Raw genomic sequence first — 17,677 nt, 5'->3', positions numbered from 1 at the left:
ACAAACATTCGGTAGAATTTATAGAATATTGTAAAAATATATATATATATATATATATATATATAATATAAGTGCCTTACCAGTTCATTTTTATACTTTTTCTTTTTTTTTCATAACTTCTTATTATGGTAAATTTTGTTTGGTCAAGAATTGCCTGCTTTTATGATAAAGTTTTTGTTTTTTGTTGTTGTTTTGACTTTGTTGTAATTAATTTACAAATGTGAACTATTTGTTATGTAGCCACTGTCAATACAATTTTTTTTAATTTATGCCTAGTTTCAATAAACTGTGCAAAAGGAAGCAAAAATATATATACTTATTTATTTATATACACATACATTGAAATCAAAACTAGAAGACACCATCCCAAAGTATTAAATGTCCCATTATGTTGTTGTTTTGATTGAGCTCGTTCTAAAAACGACAACCTGTGCCAACTTGCATTTGAACATTTTCTGACCTTACAACCCATCCTCTACAATGTTTTACTTTCATTTATAAAAAAAATAGTCTACCAATTTTTTCAATAAAATGAATTAATTTATCAACACCAGCATCCATAAAGGGTTTTACCCAAAAGTCGACGGCTTAGCAAAACATACACACATGTTAACACACATGCCTAAAGATGCCAATCAATCAATCAATCAATCAATCAATCAATCAATCAATCAATCAATTAGCTTATAAAGCGCTATTTCCGCGATGTTCAACAGCGCTCCTCATCGCTCAACAGATGAAAAAGCCAGTGAACTATCATCGTTGCTTACTCGACTTAAGAAATGCTCTTGGTGAAGTGAATCACTTTCACATTAGTTTAATCTTATTATTTCATTTTATACCGAAAAAATTTAAATCATTAATAATACCTATACATTCAAGTTATTCAATGCAAATTTGCTGGCTGACGCATATAAACATCTTAGATGCAATACAGAATTTTTCCCCGAACAAATTTTATATAATGAAATTTTTATATAGCGAATTGTCTTCCTTGAATCGTTCGTTGTTCGGAAGTTTGACTATATTATATTGTTTTGGTCGAATTAATTGTGGTATAATTAAGTTAAAAAATATTTTAGATAATTTTCAAGAATTTATAAGCAAGGGCAACACAAAATACATTATATAATTTTAGAGTTGTTTAATGTAATACGTCAAAACTTGGGTCACTTTTTTGATCGAAATACTTTAAATGGCCAATAGCGGATTGAGAGTGGCCTGGTGGAGCTATTGTTTTTCAGCTATCAAAATATATGATCATATATGTTGAGTCTCCCAATAAATATTTATTTCTACATTATAAACTTTTTGACAAAAATTTGTTTGATAAGCCTAGAAAGGGTCGCCATTTCTTTTTTACACAATTTGGCAGGAATGTAACATTGTATTAATTTTTTCAACACATCCACTCTTTGATACACTTCTGTTGCATCTACATTAACAATCAATTTGTCAATGTTGTAATCTAGTTTTGGTCCCTCCCGTCAAAGTTGTCTAGATTCACCTGTTATAGTAGCAACGAATGTTTTCCAGTTTTGCAGGGCCAAGAGTTATCGACAGACGCACGTCAACATTGAACATATCAATCACCATGATCAACGCATTATCCAAACAGTGAAAAAATTCATAGTTGCACACTTTTACGAGTTGATGCAGGGCCACTATTTGGATGGACTACAGCCTATGAACATTGTTAAATTTGCCTCTGATGACAATCTCTGTTTCATGGTAAACAACGAAATTAAGCTGAATCAATAAGAACATGATTATAAGCTTTTGACTGTTATTATATATTATCTACATAGGATGGATAGATTTGACATGTGGTTGTATTTTTTCACGGAATCGATGAGAGTAGGTTTGTTAGATGATGATAAGTTGGATAGTTTATTTGAAGGGCTGGTGTGGTTAGATGACTGAAATCAAAAAGGGAGAGATAGAATAGCTAAATATCTCACTGAGCAACAGAAAAAAAGAAAGAAAATGAAACAACTGAAATAATCTCATCGGAATCAAAATCAAGTAAACCCAAAAACATTTCTACACATGCTTAGAAGTACATTAGCAAAAAAGTTATTTGAGCATGAAAACATGAAAAACAACCTGATCATCTAGTTGAAGCTAATTTAGTGAATGCATTCAAAAGTAGATGGAGTACTAAAAAGCTGAGCATCATCTGCCTTTTCGATATTCCATTAAGGGTGGTCTCTCAAGCTCGACGAGCTCAAATCAGTTCGTGCACCAAAAAAATACTAAACATGCATAAATATTATGCAAATGCGTAAAATAATTTAATTTTAAAATTATTGAAATAAATGATTTTTTCAAAAGTGAATAAATATTTATAAATAAACTATAAAAATGTAAAAATTGTAAAACTTGATGAGTTTAATGAAAATGAGTTTAGTTCATGGAAACTAAAGTGAGACCAGACTCTAAAAATGTGTGAGGTTGAATTCGAAGGCAAGTATAAAGTATATTATGATTCAAGTTTACCATAAATGAAGTTTACTGCTCGCGTTTTCAGCCCAGTCCAGCTTTGTTAATGGTTCTTAATCTATGGACAACAAATGACATGTAACGAGTTATCGCTCGCGGGACAAGTGCTCTTTTTAATGGATGATTTATTAAAAGCCCCATGAATGCAAAACTTTACATTAGTGCCTCAATTCCCTTTGACGCCTATCTACGTCATATTCTAAAATTTTGCTTGCACTGGTTAGGGCGCTAATGTAAAGTTTGGTTAAACTTAAAATTGTTTTAAATTTTAAAATCAAATAAATTTTTCTGGGGATGAATGATTAAAATTAAAATGCAACGCTATCATTATGCGCTAATAATAATCTGCGTCCTGGCCGCCTGTTACCATAACAGTCTCAAATGTGGTTTCGTTTTCGACGACGTGTCGGCGGTTCGCGACAACAAAGACCTCAGACCGTCTACGCCATTAATTAATTTACTGCAAAATGACTTTTGGGGCACTCCCATGGATAAAGACCGGAGCCACAAATCTTACAGACCGCTCTGTGTTTTTACATTCAGATTGAATTATCTTTTTGGGGGCCTGGAACCATTTGGGTACCATTTGGTGAATGTGGTACTGCACGCCGTGGTTTCCTTGCAGATGTTTTACTTTGGTTTGAGTTTGAACATGGAGGTTGTTAGCAGTTTTATGGCCTCCATTTTATTTGCTGTTCACCCAGTTCATGTTGAAGCAGTGACTGGTGTTGTGGGTAGGGCAGAGCTGCTCTCCTCCATCTTTTTTTTCCTTGTTCTTAAATTGTTCCACAGCAGTGCAGAAAGTAATAGAAGGAATGAACTTGTGCAATCCTATGTCAAACTACTCTGCAGTATTATTCTGGTAGCTATGGCAACACTAAGTAAAGAACAAGGTATTACTGTTGTGGCCGTGTGCTGTGTTCATGAATTGGTCATCATTCGTAAATTAAATTTGAAAGAAATTGTCACTGTCATTAACAATGTTCTCACATTTAATTTCAAAAAACTGCCACCCTGGTTTCTTAATACATTGTGTCGATGTGGTTTCCTAGTTGGTGCTACATGTTTGCTGCTCTATGCAAGGATCAAAGTGATGGGGGCTCAGTTGCCTGTTTTCACTAAATTCGACAATCCAGGTGCTGCTGCTGATCAACCACAGAGGTTTCTGACCCACAACTACATGCTGCCAATCAATATGTGGCTTCTCATCTATCCATCATGGCTCTGTTGTGATTGGACAATGGGCACCATTCCAATTATTGAGTCATTTAGTGACTTAAGAAATTTAGCTACCCTGGCCTTTTACTGTGGGTTTGCAATTTTAATTTGGTGTTTTTATAGAACCGATGAGGTCGTTGTGTATGAAAAACCAGTGGCCAAATCTTCAAAATCCAATTCAAAAACACTGAAAATGTCAACATCTAAAAAATCAGCAGCAGCTACAACATCATTATCATCATTGCCATTACAAAAAACAACATCATTGGATGTTAAGACTTCTTACAATGTTCTGTTTTTATCATTGTTGGTGTTTCCATTCATTCCAGCTTCCAATCTCTTTTTCCCAGTCGGATTCGTTGTTGCGGAGCGCATCCTATACATGCCAAGCATTGGATTCTGCTATTTGGCTGTGTCTGGGTTCGATACTCTGTCGAAACACTTCAAAAACAAAATTCCACACACTTCTGCAATATTGAAGATAATCTTCACATGCATCGTCATCTTATTTTCTGTGAGGACGTACGTGCGCAATGAGGATTGGAAGGATGAATACTCCCTGTTCATGTCGGGAGTGAGGATCAACCAGGCCAATGCCAAACTCTTCAACAACGTTGGACATGCATTGGAGAATGAAAAGAAATTTGAAGAGGCACTGAAGTATGCTTTAGTTGATGGGATTGTGGTATTTATATTGTGTAGTGGTGTTGATGCTGGTAATGATGGTATTAGAAGTAGTTGCAGTGAGATGTGTCAATAATGAGGGTTTCATTCAAATGAATGTTCTCAATTTTGTTCATTTAAATGAACATTTTGATTTTGCGATCATTTCAAATACTTAATTTCAACTAAAATTGAATCATTCTATTTACTTGAGTAATGTCTATTCCCCTCACCACATGGAAGATTCTTCTTGAAGGCTGCAGAAATCCAACCAGATGACATCGGGGCCCACATAAATGTCGGCAGGACCTACACAACCCTCAAGAAGGATGATGAAGCAGAAATCAGCTACAGGAAAGCCCTCGCCCTCCTGCCTCCTGTCAAACCAGGGCAGAGCTACATGACCAGACTGGCTCCCAGTCATTTAAATGTCTTCATCAATTTGGGCAACTTGTTGATTAAGAATGTCTCCAGACTGAACGAAGTCGATGTGCTCCTCAAAACGGCCATCTCAATGAGGAACGACTTTGTTCAGGCTTACATCAATCGTGGTGATGTGCTGATGAGATTGGGTAGAGTTGATGAGGCAAGGTGAGTTTTTTTATTTTCATTGCATAAATGGTGATCCTTGGAAAAATTCTTTAATTCAAAGAATCATTTAAAATATTTCATATTTGTGCAAAAATGAGCTTTTTTCTGTTTAAATGCAATCCATTTATTTGTTTTTTTTTTCTAACTCAGCATTGATAAATGATGCTTTTAATCCTTAATATAATTAGCATTAAAGATGAATGGGAATCAACTGAACGCAAGCACATATCAAATCAACACACAGGTCTCAATATGTAGAAGCTCTGAAACATGAGCCAAACAACCCTGACCTCTACTACAATCTAGGAGTGGTTTCCATCGAGATGAACCAAACAGATGAGGCATACTCCTACTTTGATCGTGCACTTCTTTATGATCCTGACCACAAGCAGAGTCTTCTCAACTCAGCAATCATGCTGCAAGGTATCAACGATCCAACACTTAGGTCAAAGGCTGAGGAAAGATTGTTGAGATTGAAAGAGATTGATCCTTCTGATGAAAAAGTTATAAGTTATTTTTTCTGGACAATGCATTCATACATTTATTTCTTGCTTATGAAGTATTGATTAATTTACATTTAAATGATATTCTATCATCAATTTATTCTTGTTACAAAACAATATTAATTTTTTCAGGTTCATTTTAATTTGGGAATGTTGTACACTGATGCATTGAGATACAATGATGCCAGATCGTCCTTTAAGAGGGCCATCCAGTTGATGCCGTCATTCAGATCTGCCCTTTTCAACCTTGCTCTCCTATTGGCCAATGATATGAAGATGCATTTGGAGGCAGTTCCAGTGTTGGAGCAGTTGTTGCAGCACTACCCGAGCCACACGAACGGCTTAATCTTATTGGGCGATATCAGCATAACTCATTTGAAAGATCTCAACAGGGCACAAACATGTTTCGAGAAGATTTTACAACAGGACCCTAACAACATCCAGGCTTTGCATAATTTATGCGTTGTCCACTCAGAAAGAGGTGATCTCTTAAAAGCTGAAAAATGTTTAGTGAAAGTGCTAAGCTTAGCGCCGTCTGAAGATTACATAAAGAGGCATTTAGTTATTATTAGGCAGAAAATACAGAGTTTGATGAAGAAGGGAAAAAATGAAAAGGTGAATGAAGGAAAGAGGTGACATAGTTGACTGCGGCCCTGACCTAGAAACACTCAAGTGTGGATGCCATGAAGAACCAAGATATCATGAGAAGTATGAATCGAAATATTGCAATGTTTTTGCTTTTTTTTCTACGTTCAATGAAGCGAATTTTTTTTAAATTTATATTTTGTGTGTGCATATCTTATTTATTTGTGTCACTCGTTTTTAAATGTCTCATTTCTCTGTGCTACATTGTGAAACTTGCTTCCACCTAATTTTTATCATGATTGAGTTGCCTCTTTATCTCAAGATAAAAAGGTTTTATCATTTTTGAATGCTAACAGTTTTTCATATCCAAGTTTTAATTTTAACGTCATGCTGTGCTGTCATCTATCAACTTTTAACAGTGTTCCATTGGGTTTTATTTATAGTTTTGTTGTTTTTTTTAATTTATTCAATTTATATTTTTATATTAATTTGTTTAATTTTTAACAATTTTTCATAATAATTTATTTATTCATACTTATACTACTTAGTTAGACAAAAAAAGAATCTCATAAATTTTGTTTTTTGGACTGTACCAGTTAAAAGCTCGTATTGCGAATGCCTGAAAATTGATTTATATTTTAATTCGTTGATAGATAGTCAATAAAAATAAGAACGCCGGATTTAAAAATTCATTGAAAACGTGAGAGAGAGGGGGAGAGCTAATCATAATGATATAATGCCCTAGATGATAATGATGGTAGTTGTGACAGTATTTAAGATGATGAATGCCATGATGCTGTGATGATATTTGATATGATAACGATAATGATGACGTGACTACAGCAAAGAGGAATGAAGGTAAATTCAGCCATGTTTCTCAATAAAAGAATACAATTTTTTTGATGAAAACCAAGTATAGAATGTACAATAAATCACTAAACAAATGGAAAAATACATATGGACAACCGTGATGAAAATACTGATATTCGTAACGTGTAATAATGAGAAAAAAAGTTTGTAGGCAGCACAGACAAACACTATTATACGTTAACAAGAGGAACTTATTTCAACTGAAATACACACACACACACACATATATATATATATATAGTATTGTAGGAATTCTACCGAATTGTTGGCAATAATCAGTTCAAAGTTTGTCATTTCAATTTTCTTTACTAGAATTCTCAGGAAATTGTACACTTTATTGAAAATAGAATTATTATCCAAGTTCATGAAAATTTAGTAAAATCGTTGATATCCAAATTCATCATGCTACAAATTTTATTAAATTAAAATGATGAACTTGGATAATAATTTTATTTTCAATAAATAGAATAATTTTCAAAAAATTCTAGTAAAAAAATAATATATAAAATGGTTAAGACTGTCATAGATACAATTGTATGCCATGAACATGTAAACTGCAGTTTTGTTAGATGCATGTATATATTATATATATATATATATATATGTGCGTGTATATTTATATCAAAAAAGTGAGTAAAAATAAGGGTGAAAATAGTCGACATACAGATACCGTCGGCCAATAAAAGTACATAATGTATACCAAGATCAGAGGTGCGTTTACGGGAACACCTAACTCGTTTTAGGCCAGATGCGTTTCGTCCCTATTGAGGCTCATCAATAGTACTAGTTAAACATCAACTTAGCACATTTATTATCTCAGTAGTTAATGTTGTAAACTATGTTTTTTTTCCTGGTATTTCAGAAAATACATTGTTTTAACTCAGGTTACTGATTAGTCCTAAAAGGAGCGAAGCGCGTCTATCCTAAAACGAGTTAGGTGTTCACAATAACGCTGCACCTTTGGTTGCTTATTTTCACCTTATGTACACATATAATACAAACTTCACAAATATTATTTACTATGAAATTGTCACTCACATTAAAAAAAATAGCACACACACACACACACACATATATTTATATATATATAGAGAGAATATACATATATTGATATATTTTATATATTTGTAATAAATACGTTTTTTATGTACATGTAAACTGCAGTTTTGGGTAGATGAAAAAATTGTTCAGTAAATTTAGCAAATAATTAAAATCCCATATATATATATATATATATATATATATATATATATATATATATATATATATATATATATATATATACATAAACAATCATTTTTTAATTCTAAATGATCCGAAAAAGACAAAAATGATAATGATAAAAAGTGACACCATGGAATTTTAATATAGGACTATATGGAAGCATTTACGTTATTGCACAGTTAGCTACCTGCAATAAATATCAACTTAATATCTTATTTAGAGTTTGCCTCTCTGAAATATAATGAGATTGTGAGGTCGATGTTGCTCTTGTTTGCAATGGCGTGTGTAAAGAGGTAACAATAAGACAACTCCAGGGTTAACATCAATCAGTGGAACGAAAAGGTGTTCATAACTTTTAAATGACAATCAAAATTTAAAAAAAGAAAACAAAATCAACTTAAGATATCTTAACATTCATAATAAAAATTATGAAAAATACAAAATAAAATTTAGCAAAACATTCAGCAAAATCTGAAATGAACAAACAAACAAGCATACAAACTAACAAGCATACGAACAAAAACAAACTAAGAAATGAAAAAATATGCTCAGAACTTCAGCTTAACAACATTCCTTTTCATGTAAGACAAAAATTGATCAGGAATTTCAGCCAAGACCTCCTTAGCTAGCATGGCCTGTGACCTTCCAAGGTCATCCCCATAACAACCTCCAATGAATTCCCTGAATGGTACAAATTGAACAATATCCCTGTCGGCCATCTTGCCATTGTACGAGAGGCGAACCTAGATTAATGAATTTTAAGACATTATATTGTGTCATTTTATGTTTTGTCACGTTGATAGATTTTTTTTTGTGTATTTTTGGTCAGACATACAACAACAACAACACACGTTTAGACGGCATTTTCCCCGAAATCGGGGGTTGCCGTTTGGCTACCTATGATGAAACCGAAATACCCCTCGACGCCATCCACATCTGTCACTCGCCTCAGTATCACGCAACCCCGCTTATTGGTCAGACATGTACCATGAATTGAGGTGGATGGTTAAAAACATTTGAATCATATGTGAAATGACCGGAAAGTTTGGAATTGAAAATAATATAAATTAAATTATGAGTTGAAGTTTCTTGTTTTAAAACAACTTTCAGTTCAAGAGCAACTAAAAGAAGAAATCATGACAAAAACTAAGATAAATGCAATCTCACTGAATTACAAACCTCATCGCCGTCCAAAATATTCATAGCCTCAAAATCAGCATTTCCAATCCCAACAATAATAATGGAAAGTGGCAGACTTGAAGCCCTCACAATGGCCTCCGTGGTTTGTGGCATATCGGTGATGATGCCGTCTGTCAGGATCAGCAGGATGAAGTAATGTTTTCCCTCCTTCCTCCATTTTGAAGCAACGTTAGCAACGTAATTGATAACAGGAGCAAAGTTTGTGGGCCCATAGAGCTGCACCCTGGACAGTGTTTGGTAGTATGCTGTCAGCACCCCATCTACCCCAATGCAGTACGGATTTGTGGAGTCACCATTCAGAAAAATTTCGTGAGACACCCTGCCATCTGGTGGGATTTTTGCCCCAAATCCCAATGCAGGGAAAAGTTTGTCTGTGCTGTAATCTTGGATGATCTCACCAACTGACCGAAGAGCTCTGGATGTTTATTAAAACTATTTGTATATAATTGTATATTAAGTGATTGTCTTTTAGAAGTTCTTTACATTTAGTATTTTTCAAATGTTTTTTTAATCACTAATCAAATGCATTAAACATATTGTTCTAATTTTATTAGGATACCTTGTTAAAGTTATTATTAAATTTATTTATCACATCTAATTTGTTTGAACATTATTTAATTAAAAGAGAAAAATAATTTAAAACAACAACAGCAGACCTGGCATAAAGGTTAGGATTGTGTGAATCAAGATAATGAAGGGAGGAGGGAGATCTCGGGTCGCCATTGGAGGCAGTGAGGTCGACAGCAATTGTGCAGTGAACCTGTACCCCTGATTTGATGTAGTCAAGAAATGTTGGCACCTGAAAATAATTATTTCCTTTTCCTTTACTTACCCAAATAACATTTCAATGAATTGTATGAATGAATGAATTGTATGAATGAAATTAAAACACAGGCACAATCACAAACACAGCGTAATTTAAAAAACAGAAGTCATCTAACAACGCAATAGACATATAAATTGCCTTTAATACACTTACAAAATTATTGGCAAACAATGATAACTGATTCAGGGTAATTCATCAAAATCTTCACCTTATATTACTTTAATGTTTAATGAGATATTGAAAATTGACATGAAAAATTAAAATACTAACTTGTTGGATTTCACACATGATCAGCTTGACAATCCCTGAATTTTTGTATCGTTTGCCCTTCTTGGCTTGCAGTGTTGGGTTGATGCATTCGTATTCGTTGGAAGGCCCAAGACCTTTTGACAGTTCATTCACTGATGTACTGAACTGACCAATGAGAGCATGTGAACCATTACGATTCCAATCAAAACATTCTATTTTTAGTGCACGATAGCTGTCACAGTTACACAAGGTTCTTAAAGGCAATACAAATGGCTGCCATGTTGGCTTCAATGTTTGTTTGATGACTTCTGTTTTGTGAACTACTGTGTACGTTTGATCCTCGTTCACTCGGCTGATCACTAAAAATGGATCCGATTTGCCAAAAAAGTCTTTACGATCAAGTTTGACAGCACAGAACTGAAGTTTTATTTCATCCCTGCTTGCATTCAGTTCTTCAGCAGATAGAATTATAGTGCCACAATTTTTTCCTTTGATGCCAGTCAACTCTTTTGACAGCTTGTTTGAAGATACAATTTCAGCTAATGTACATTCCATTCTACCCAAGAAATCATGTTTAGAAAGATCTGTACTCATTGAGTCAACATCATAGAGTTCAAATTTGAGTTTCTGTGATTCTTCAAAGAAATAATCCAAGACAAATTTTTTAACAAAATCTGGATTCAAAGTGTTCCATATAACTTCAGTCCTACCTATCTCTCTGTACTCAGTTGAAGCCAACTGCTTCATGAAGAGGACACAGAGAGGATCTGACTTTGATGTTATATCCATGTCTAAGAGGTTTCGAGCTGAGACGGCAATCTCGACTTGAGTGTTTGGCATGGAAGCCATCGAACCTGGTCTGAAAGTGTCATCATTTAACATGTTGTCTAAAGATTGCTGTTGTTATTTCAGTGCTTAAACGCTTCAACTCAAAAATGTTTAAACTTCTAAAAGCTTTTGTTGAAACTTTAGGTTTAGATTAGAATGTAAATTTGTAGATGAGTGACTTTTTTCACTTATAAATTTTTTTACACAAATAAAATAAAACAAATATTTTTAAAATTATAATATTAAAAAGTTGTTCTTAAATATTAAAGATTAAGTAAGAAGATTAATTATTAATGTAATTAATATTAAATGCTACTTTTATTTTTTTTGTTTTTAAATCTGTTACAGCATCTTATCTAGTAACTAGTTCAGTTGTAAATAATGATTCATAATCACAAATACTTTGCTTATTATGAATAGTCAAATTTTCCAGTTAATGACAAATAAATTAAAAAATTCCTGTTAAAGTTGGTGTTTTATACTGTTATTAGAATTACATTAGTTTTTTTGATAATTTCATTTTATGGCATCGTCAGTAATACACCTACCATGGTACTTTTACAAAACATCTTAGCGAGCAACGCTAATTATTGAATAATTAATTACAATATTTATAAATTACAAGTTGTATGTTTAGTCATTTTTATTATTTATTTAGTTAGGGTTTAGTTTAGGCAAGCAGTGTTAAATGTAGTAGTGTAGGGCCTAGTCTAAAAATTTGGCTATTATGTTGGGTCATAATCACAATATTTCTTCGATGAATTCATTTCCCAACAGAGTGGAAAATGTTTTTGAGACTAGCAACAACGATGACAAAGAACAATGTGGGTTTTTCAGTTTTTGTTTACTTATCAATTTAAGGATAAAAAATGGTGGAAATTTTTATGAATGAGTGGATAAACACGGTAATGGCTAGTTGGGTAAAATTTAATAGAACGAATATAGTTGGTGGGTGGGAAAAGTTACTTTCAAGAATAGAATGCAATAATTTTATTATTATGATTAAATTAAAATCAAATTAAAAAGGCCTCTGATTAAATTAAAATTCAATGTGCAGAATCTAATATTAAATTAATATATTATAGGGGTAATAAGCTAATAACTATATTAATTAATATTTTGATTATAAAATAAGTATATGTATAAGAACACTTAAGATAATGATTTCCAAAAAACTGATCAACATGCAGGTGTCCACAAAAACTGTAAAAAACGAAAAACCTGACATGAAAAATTAGAAGCATAGACTTTGAGATGGAAAATTGGAATGTAACAAACACCAAAACCAACTACATTAATAAAGATATTAACTAGCAGACAAAAACGTTAATCGAAAGTTTTGTGAGGGCCAAAAATTCACAAAATTTTTAATCGTGTGGCCAAAATTAGGCTTTTCTGCTTATCATTTTATTGCTTGTGTCATAGCGTTCACCCAACAAACATTATTTAGACCCAACAATAATGAAACTGTCATTGTTAGAACAGTTGATAAAAACGGAGATGCAATAGTTAAAAGATTTTTTTTTGCTTCAGAGATGCATTTATTTGTAATTATGTCAGGAAAACTAACTTGTAACAACAGCATTGTTAAAACAGCAATATAAAAACAACCAACAATAACAACTTTAATATCAATTATACAAACAACAACAACATTAACAGCATCATCACCAACAACGACAATCGATTCTTTCAACAAACACCAGCTCGCTTCCATGGAATATTTTTCTTGAAATGCAAACATAAAAAATAAAAAAATTATAGAAAAACAAAGAGGCTGCAAAAGAACTGCAAAACAATATCGGAAGCGTTTTGTTTAAAAAACCGATAAAAGAGATTTATGAAATATGTCTTATTAATATTAATGACAAATTTTACTACCCAAACGACGACTATTACTACTGCAGTTACTACTATTACTGCAATACTACTACTACCATCACTATTTCTACTACTACTAGACTACTACTACTACTACTACTACTACTACTACTACTACTACTACTACTACTACTACTACTACTGTTTTTACTATCAATACTTATAGCAGTACTTCTATTATTACTAAGATGATAATATAAATAGTTGTACCTTTTGTAGTATTAACTAAAGGAATAATAATGGAAGTATTGGTAGTATTGCTAGCGTTAATAATAATAATAAAAGTATTAGTATTTGTAGTAGTAATAGTAGTAGTAGTAGTAGTAGTTGTTGTTGTTGTTGTTGTTGTAATAGTAGTAGAAGTAATAGTAGAAGTAGTAGTAGTAGTAGTAGTTGTTGTTGTAATAGTAGTAGTAATAGTAGTAGTAGTACTTAGTAGTAGTTTAACAGCTTTCAGTAATGCTGATAAACCTCCACCGTCCTACAAGTAGCCATCCAGCAGGGAACATCATAAAACGCATCTCCGTGTACGTTAATATTGGATTTATGCTCCCGCCTGCATATCCTTCCCTATTTATGTAACTACCCATATAGGCGTATGTGTGTACATCATTTAAATCAATTTTTCGTACATACATACATACATACATACATACATACATACATACATACATACATACATACATACATACATACATACATACATACATACATACATACATACATACATACATACATACATACATACATACATACATACATACATACATACATACATACATACATACATACATACATACATACATACATACATACATACATATATATATGTTGGTATAATATAATTTTTACAATATTCTATAAATTCTACCGAATGTTTGGCGTTAATATGTTTGTAGTTCGTTTTTTCGATTTTTCTCACTAAAGTTTTTTGGTGAACCTTTAGTTTATTAAAATTCAAAATAAACTTATTTTTCGAATTCATGCTGCAAATAAGGCCATATTTCGATTCCGAATGAATCATCATCAAGCTCCTTGCTTGCTTTGACGTTGTAAGTTCATCTTGACAAAGTCAATATTTCCCTTTATATACAGCAAGGATAAACTTGTAAACTTGTAAATCTTGACAAAGTCAATATTTTCCTATATATACAGCAAGGATGAACTTGTAAACGTTGTAAACGTTCAAGTTGTGACGTTGTGTTCAAGTTTCTGTGAACACAACGTTTGACGTCTTGACAAAGTCAATATTTCCCTATATATACAGCAAGGAGCACTGATGATGATTCATTCGGAATCGAAATATAGCCTTATTTGCAGCATGAATTCGAAAAATAAGTTTATTTTGAATTTTAATAAACGTTCACCAAAAAACTTTAGTGAGAAAAATCGAAAAAACGAACTACAAACATATTAACGCCAAACATTCGGTAGAATTTATAGAATATTGTAAAAACATACATATATATATATACATATATACATATATATATATATATATACGGTCGGCCAGTATGAGTATATAGAGTACACTATCTTTCACCACGACCGAAGGTGCGTTTCTGTGAACACACAACTCGTTTTAGGCTAGACGCGTATCGTCCCTTATGGGACTCATCAGTAGCTCGAGTTTATAGACCAATTATTTTCACGGTTGACAATATTGCAAACTAACGTGTTTTTTAAAGTGATTCTCAGAGTGTTAAATGCTTAAATAATGTTTTAAGCAGTGATGCAGCTAGACGTATGTGCACATTCAAAAGTCAGAGCAGGAAAATTTATTGTGTTGACATGACTACTTCTTTACAATTGAGTGATAACGAGTCTTGTTTTGGCAGAAAAATTTGATGACTGACGACAAGTTTGGGCTTGGTCTAGACAATGAAAAATTTAAAAATGCATACAAATTTCTAACTTAAAAATAGTCTTTTCTAGTTATTATTATAGCAATTTTGTCATAAAAAAAACAGAAAAATAGTTGAATTATTGCATTTATTCGTGAATTAAAAATTCTCTAATTGTCACGCTGTCACGCAAGAAGAGTACGCTTCACGCTTCAGTTTTCATGAGTATAATAATACAAATGTTAATCTTCAAGAGTTATTTTATATTCGAAAAACGACCATCACCATCAACGTAGCAAATATTAAAATTTCAAAATTTGTAAGAACTTTACAAATTTGAGAATTTAAAAAAATGCAGCATGTTTTCATTGTATGTTCGTGCATTCTCTTTGCATTCACATTCAGCAGGTTCACTTCTGTATTCGAAAAAACATACCAAATGATAGGTGACCTGGATAATCCGAAATGTTTTCTTCCCAAACCTAACAAAATGTTATCAAACATTCGATCCGTACTGGAATGCTCTACAAAATGTTCTCGTAATGTATCTTCAAGTGGCAAAGAGACAGCCTGCAACGCCTTCAACTATATATTTAATAACGCAAGCAATTTGGACAACTATTGTCATCTGTTTGATTTCAGCAGTGAATCTCAATACAAAAATGTTACTAATTCTACCTTGTGTCAGGCCTATGAGGTTATACATTCAAAAGATTTTATTTGAAACATTATTTGAAATTTTGCTTAACATTTAATTTGACGGTTTTTCAAATTTTCATTTTACTAACAATATTACATGTTAAATCATTAAAATAAAATTCCAGGACGTCGAAATTAGAAAAGAAATTTGTAAGTTTGAAAGATTATTAAGATTTTATTTTTCTCTAAAAATTATTCGTTCATTAAAACATTGGTTACATTTTGTTGTTGGAACAACAGTTTATTTTTATTTTACACAATCTTCGGCTCTTTTCAAAAGGCTAGATTTTATTTTACAATCATTTCAAGTAGTCTCAGCAAAGTAGTTGGCGATTTGAAAAGTCGAATTTCCAGCCAAAGGGTGAATTTCCAATCGAATTTCCGAATTATTATTTTCCAAAATTAGTTGGCGACCGGGGGAAATTTAAATAATTTATGACCAAGGAGGAGATCCGGCTACTGAGTGTGCATACATAAAAATATCATTACATTTTTTAATCATTAAATTTCACTAAAACCATTTTTCGAAATGCTCTAACATCATTAAAATCGAATGTTTCAAGCATTTTAAATGAAATCCAATTCACGAATTGAATAAATCAAAATAAAGCAAGAAATACGAACCTGACGCTGAGTAAGTTTTGCAACTTCCCCTTCACCTACAAAGGCGGCCTATTTTATTCTTGCTCTAATGCACTACCCACCTTGGAACTCGCTCCTGATCAGTACATGTGCATCATCGGTAAAAGACAACTGGCTACCTGCATTGACCCGGAAGGTAAAAATTGAAATATATCATCAGTAAATAAAAAATAATACGTTTTATTTATGTAAAATGGCTGAAAAAACGCATGTTTAAATGGAATCAACTCCAATTATTGAACTTGTCAAGGTTTTAGTGCCGTGAACGATACAATTCAATTGAGTGTTCCAACGTTCGCTAATAACACTCTCGTCACGTCAGTTAATGGATGGATTGTCATTCAGCAGAGGGTCGATGGATCGCAAAATTTCAATCGGCCTTGGAATGATTATAAAGTAAATGAAAATGCATGCAAACTTTGTAATTTTTTTACACAAAAAATGTCAAAAACAGTCAGGTTTTGGCGTTTACGATAAAAACTTTTGGTTGGGCTTGGAGAAGATGCACAGGTTAACGACATCGGCTGATTACAGGTTGAGATTTGAAGTTCTAATGACTAGCGGTTGGGTCTCCGATGAGTATGATCATTTCAAGGTTTGTTACTTTGTCAAATGCTGACCGTTGTATTCAAATTGAAGTTTTAACTGATGATATTCAAATTACTTTAATTTAGTTTAGACGTAAAAATCTGTAGTTTCAATTTTAGTAATCCGTTTAGTATGAATGAATTGATAAATACCTATACATACACTAATATGGTGAGCGCTGTCCGACTGTTACCTCATTCATCTTCTAATGTTTTCTGTTGTTAAGAATGATTTTTTTTATTCATCATTCTTTTTATTCATGCTAAGAACGTGTTACATGTGTTTATCAGACAATTATTATTATTTCTTTGTTTGAAATGAAAAATATTACTACCCCTAGTTATAAAGATTCCCTTTTTAGTTAATTAACATTTGGGACATGAGCTATGCTATTTTCGGCCTTCTGTAATAAAACCTTGAAAAATCATGAAAAGCTATCTAGAAAAATTATCTCTACATTCTAGGTCAACTCCGAGCTTCAGATGTATTCCCTGAACGTGTCTGGCTACAGCGGTGACAACGCAAATGTCCTGAACTATCCTTCTATCATGATTCAGAATGGAATGAAGTTTACAACATATGATAAGGATAACGACTTTGCATCACCAGAAAACTGCGCAGTTGCGTTTTTTGGTGGAAATTGGTATAGAAATTGTTATTTGATAAACCTGAATGGGGCTTATGGTTCCACTTTGTATTATTTTAAAGTTTCTAGAAATGTTCCTGTCATATACTGCAGGATGATGATGAAACTAAACATTTAA

At 32.6% G+C, this 17,677-nt stretch overlaps 4 protein-coding genes across 4 annotated transcripts in view; 3 read left to right on the top strand and 1 right to left on the bottom strand.

The window, feature by feature from the left end:
* The window catches only part of HELRODRAFT_194773 (hypothetical protein), a gene marked incomplete at its 5' end in the record, with an annotated part of 4,869 nt that extends 4,604 nt beyond the window's left edge, over nt 1-265 (top strand). Inside the window, one exon of the mRNA XM_009033784.1 lies at nt 61-265. The remainder of the gene's footprint in view (nt 1-60) is intronic.
* A 2,550-nt stretch (nt 266-2,815) lies between these two features.
* Nucleotides 2,816-6,323, top strand: HELRODRAFT_116733 (hypothetical protein; the record flags this gene model as incomplete). Its single annotated transcript, XM_009033783.1, has 5 exons — nt 2,816-3,853; nt 3,998-4,380; nt 4,627-4,974; nt 5,219-5,477; nt 5,610-6,323. The coding sequence occupies 5 exons, from the start codon at nt 2,816-2,818 to the stop codon at nt 6,111-6,113; spliced, it is 2,532 nt and encodes an 843-aa protein (XP_009032031.1). The 3' UTR covers nt 6,114-6,323.
* A 2,381-nt stretch (nt 6,324-8,704) lies between these two features.
* On the bottom strand, nt 8,705-11,280 carry HELRODRAFT_91316 (hypothetical protein; the record flags this gene model as incomplete). Its single annotated transcript, XM_009033782.1, has 4 exons — nt 8,705-8,899; nt 9,336-9,771; nt 10,013-10,155; nt 10,453-11,280. 4 exons carry the CDS (start codon nt 11,278-11,280, stop codon nt 8,705-8,707), a joined length of 1,602 nt encoding a protein of 533 aa, XP_009032030.1.
* A 5,375-nt stretch (nt 11,281-16,655) lies between these two features.
* On the top strand, nt 16,656-17,677 carry HELRODRAFT_91314 (hypothetical protein; the record flags this gene model as incomplete). The annotated part of the gene is made up of 3 exons (XM_009033781.1): nt 16,656-16,721; nt 16,780-16,920; nt 17,378-17,677. Coding segments are annotated over 3 exons (507 nt in total), but the record flags the coding sequence as incomplete, so codon positions are not given.

This window comes from Helobdella robusta (assembly GCF_000326865.2).
Source record: "Helobdella robusta unplaced genomic scaffold HELROscaffold_98, whole genome shotgun sequence".
Lineage (NCBI taxonomy): Eukaryota > Metazoa > Annelida > Clitellata > Rhynchobdellida > Glossiphoniidae > Helobdella > Helobdella robusta.
Note: the sequence above shows the minus strand (reverse complement) of the source record. Positions and strands in the feature narration are given on the sequence as shown.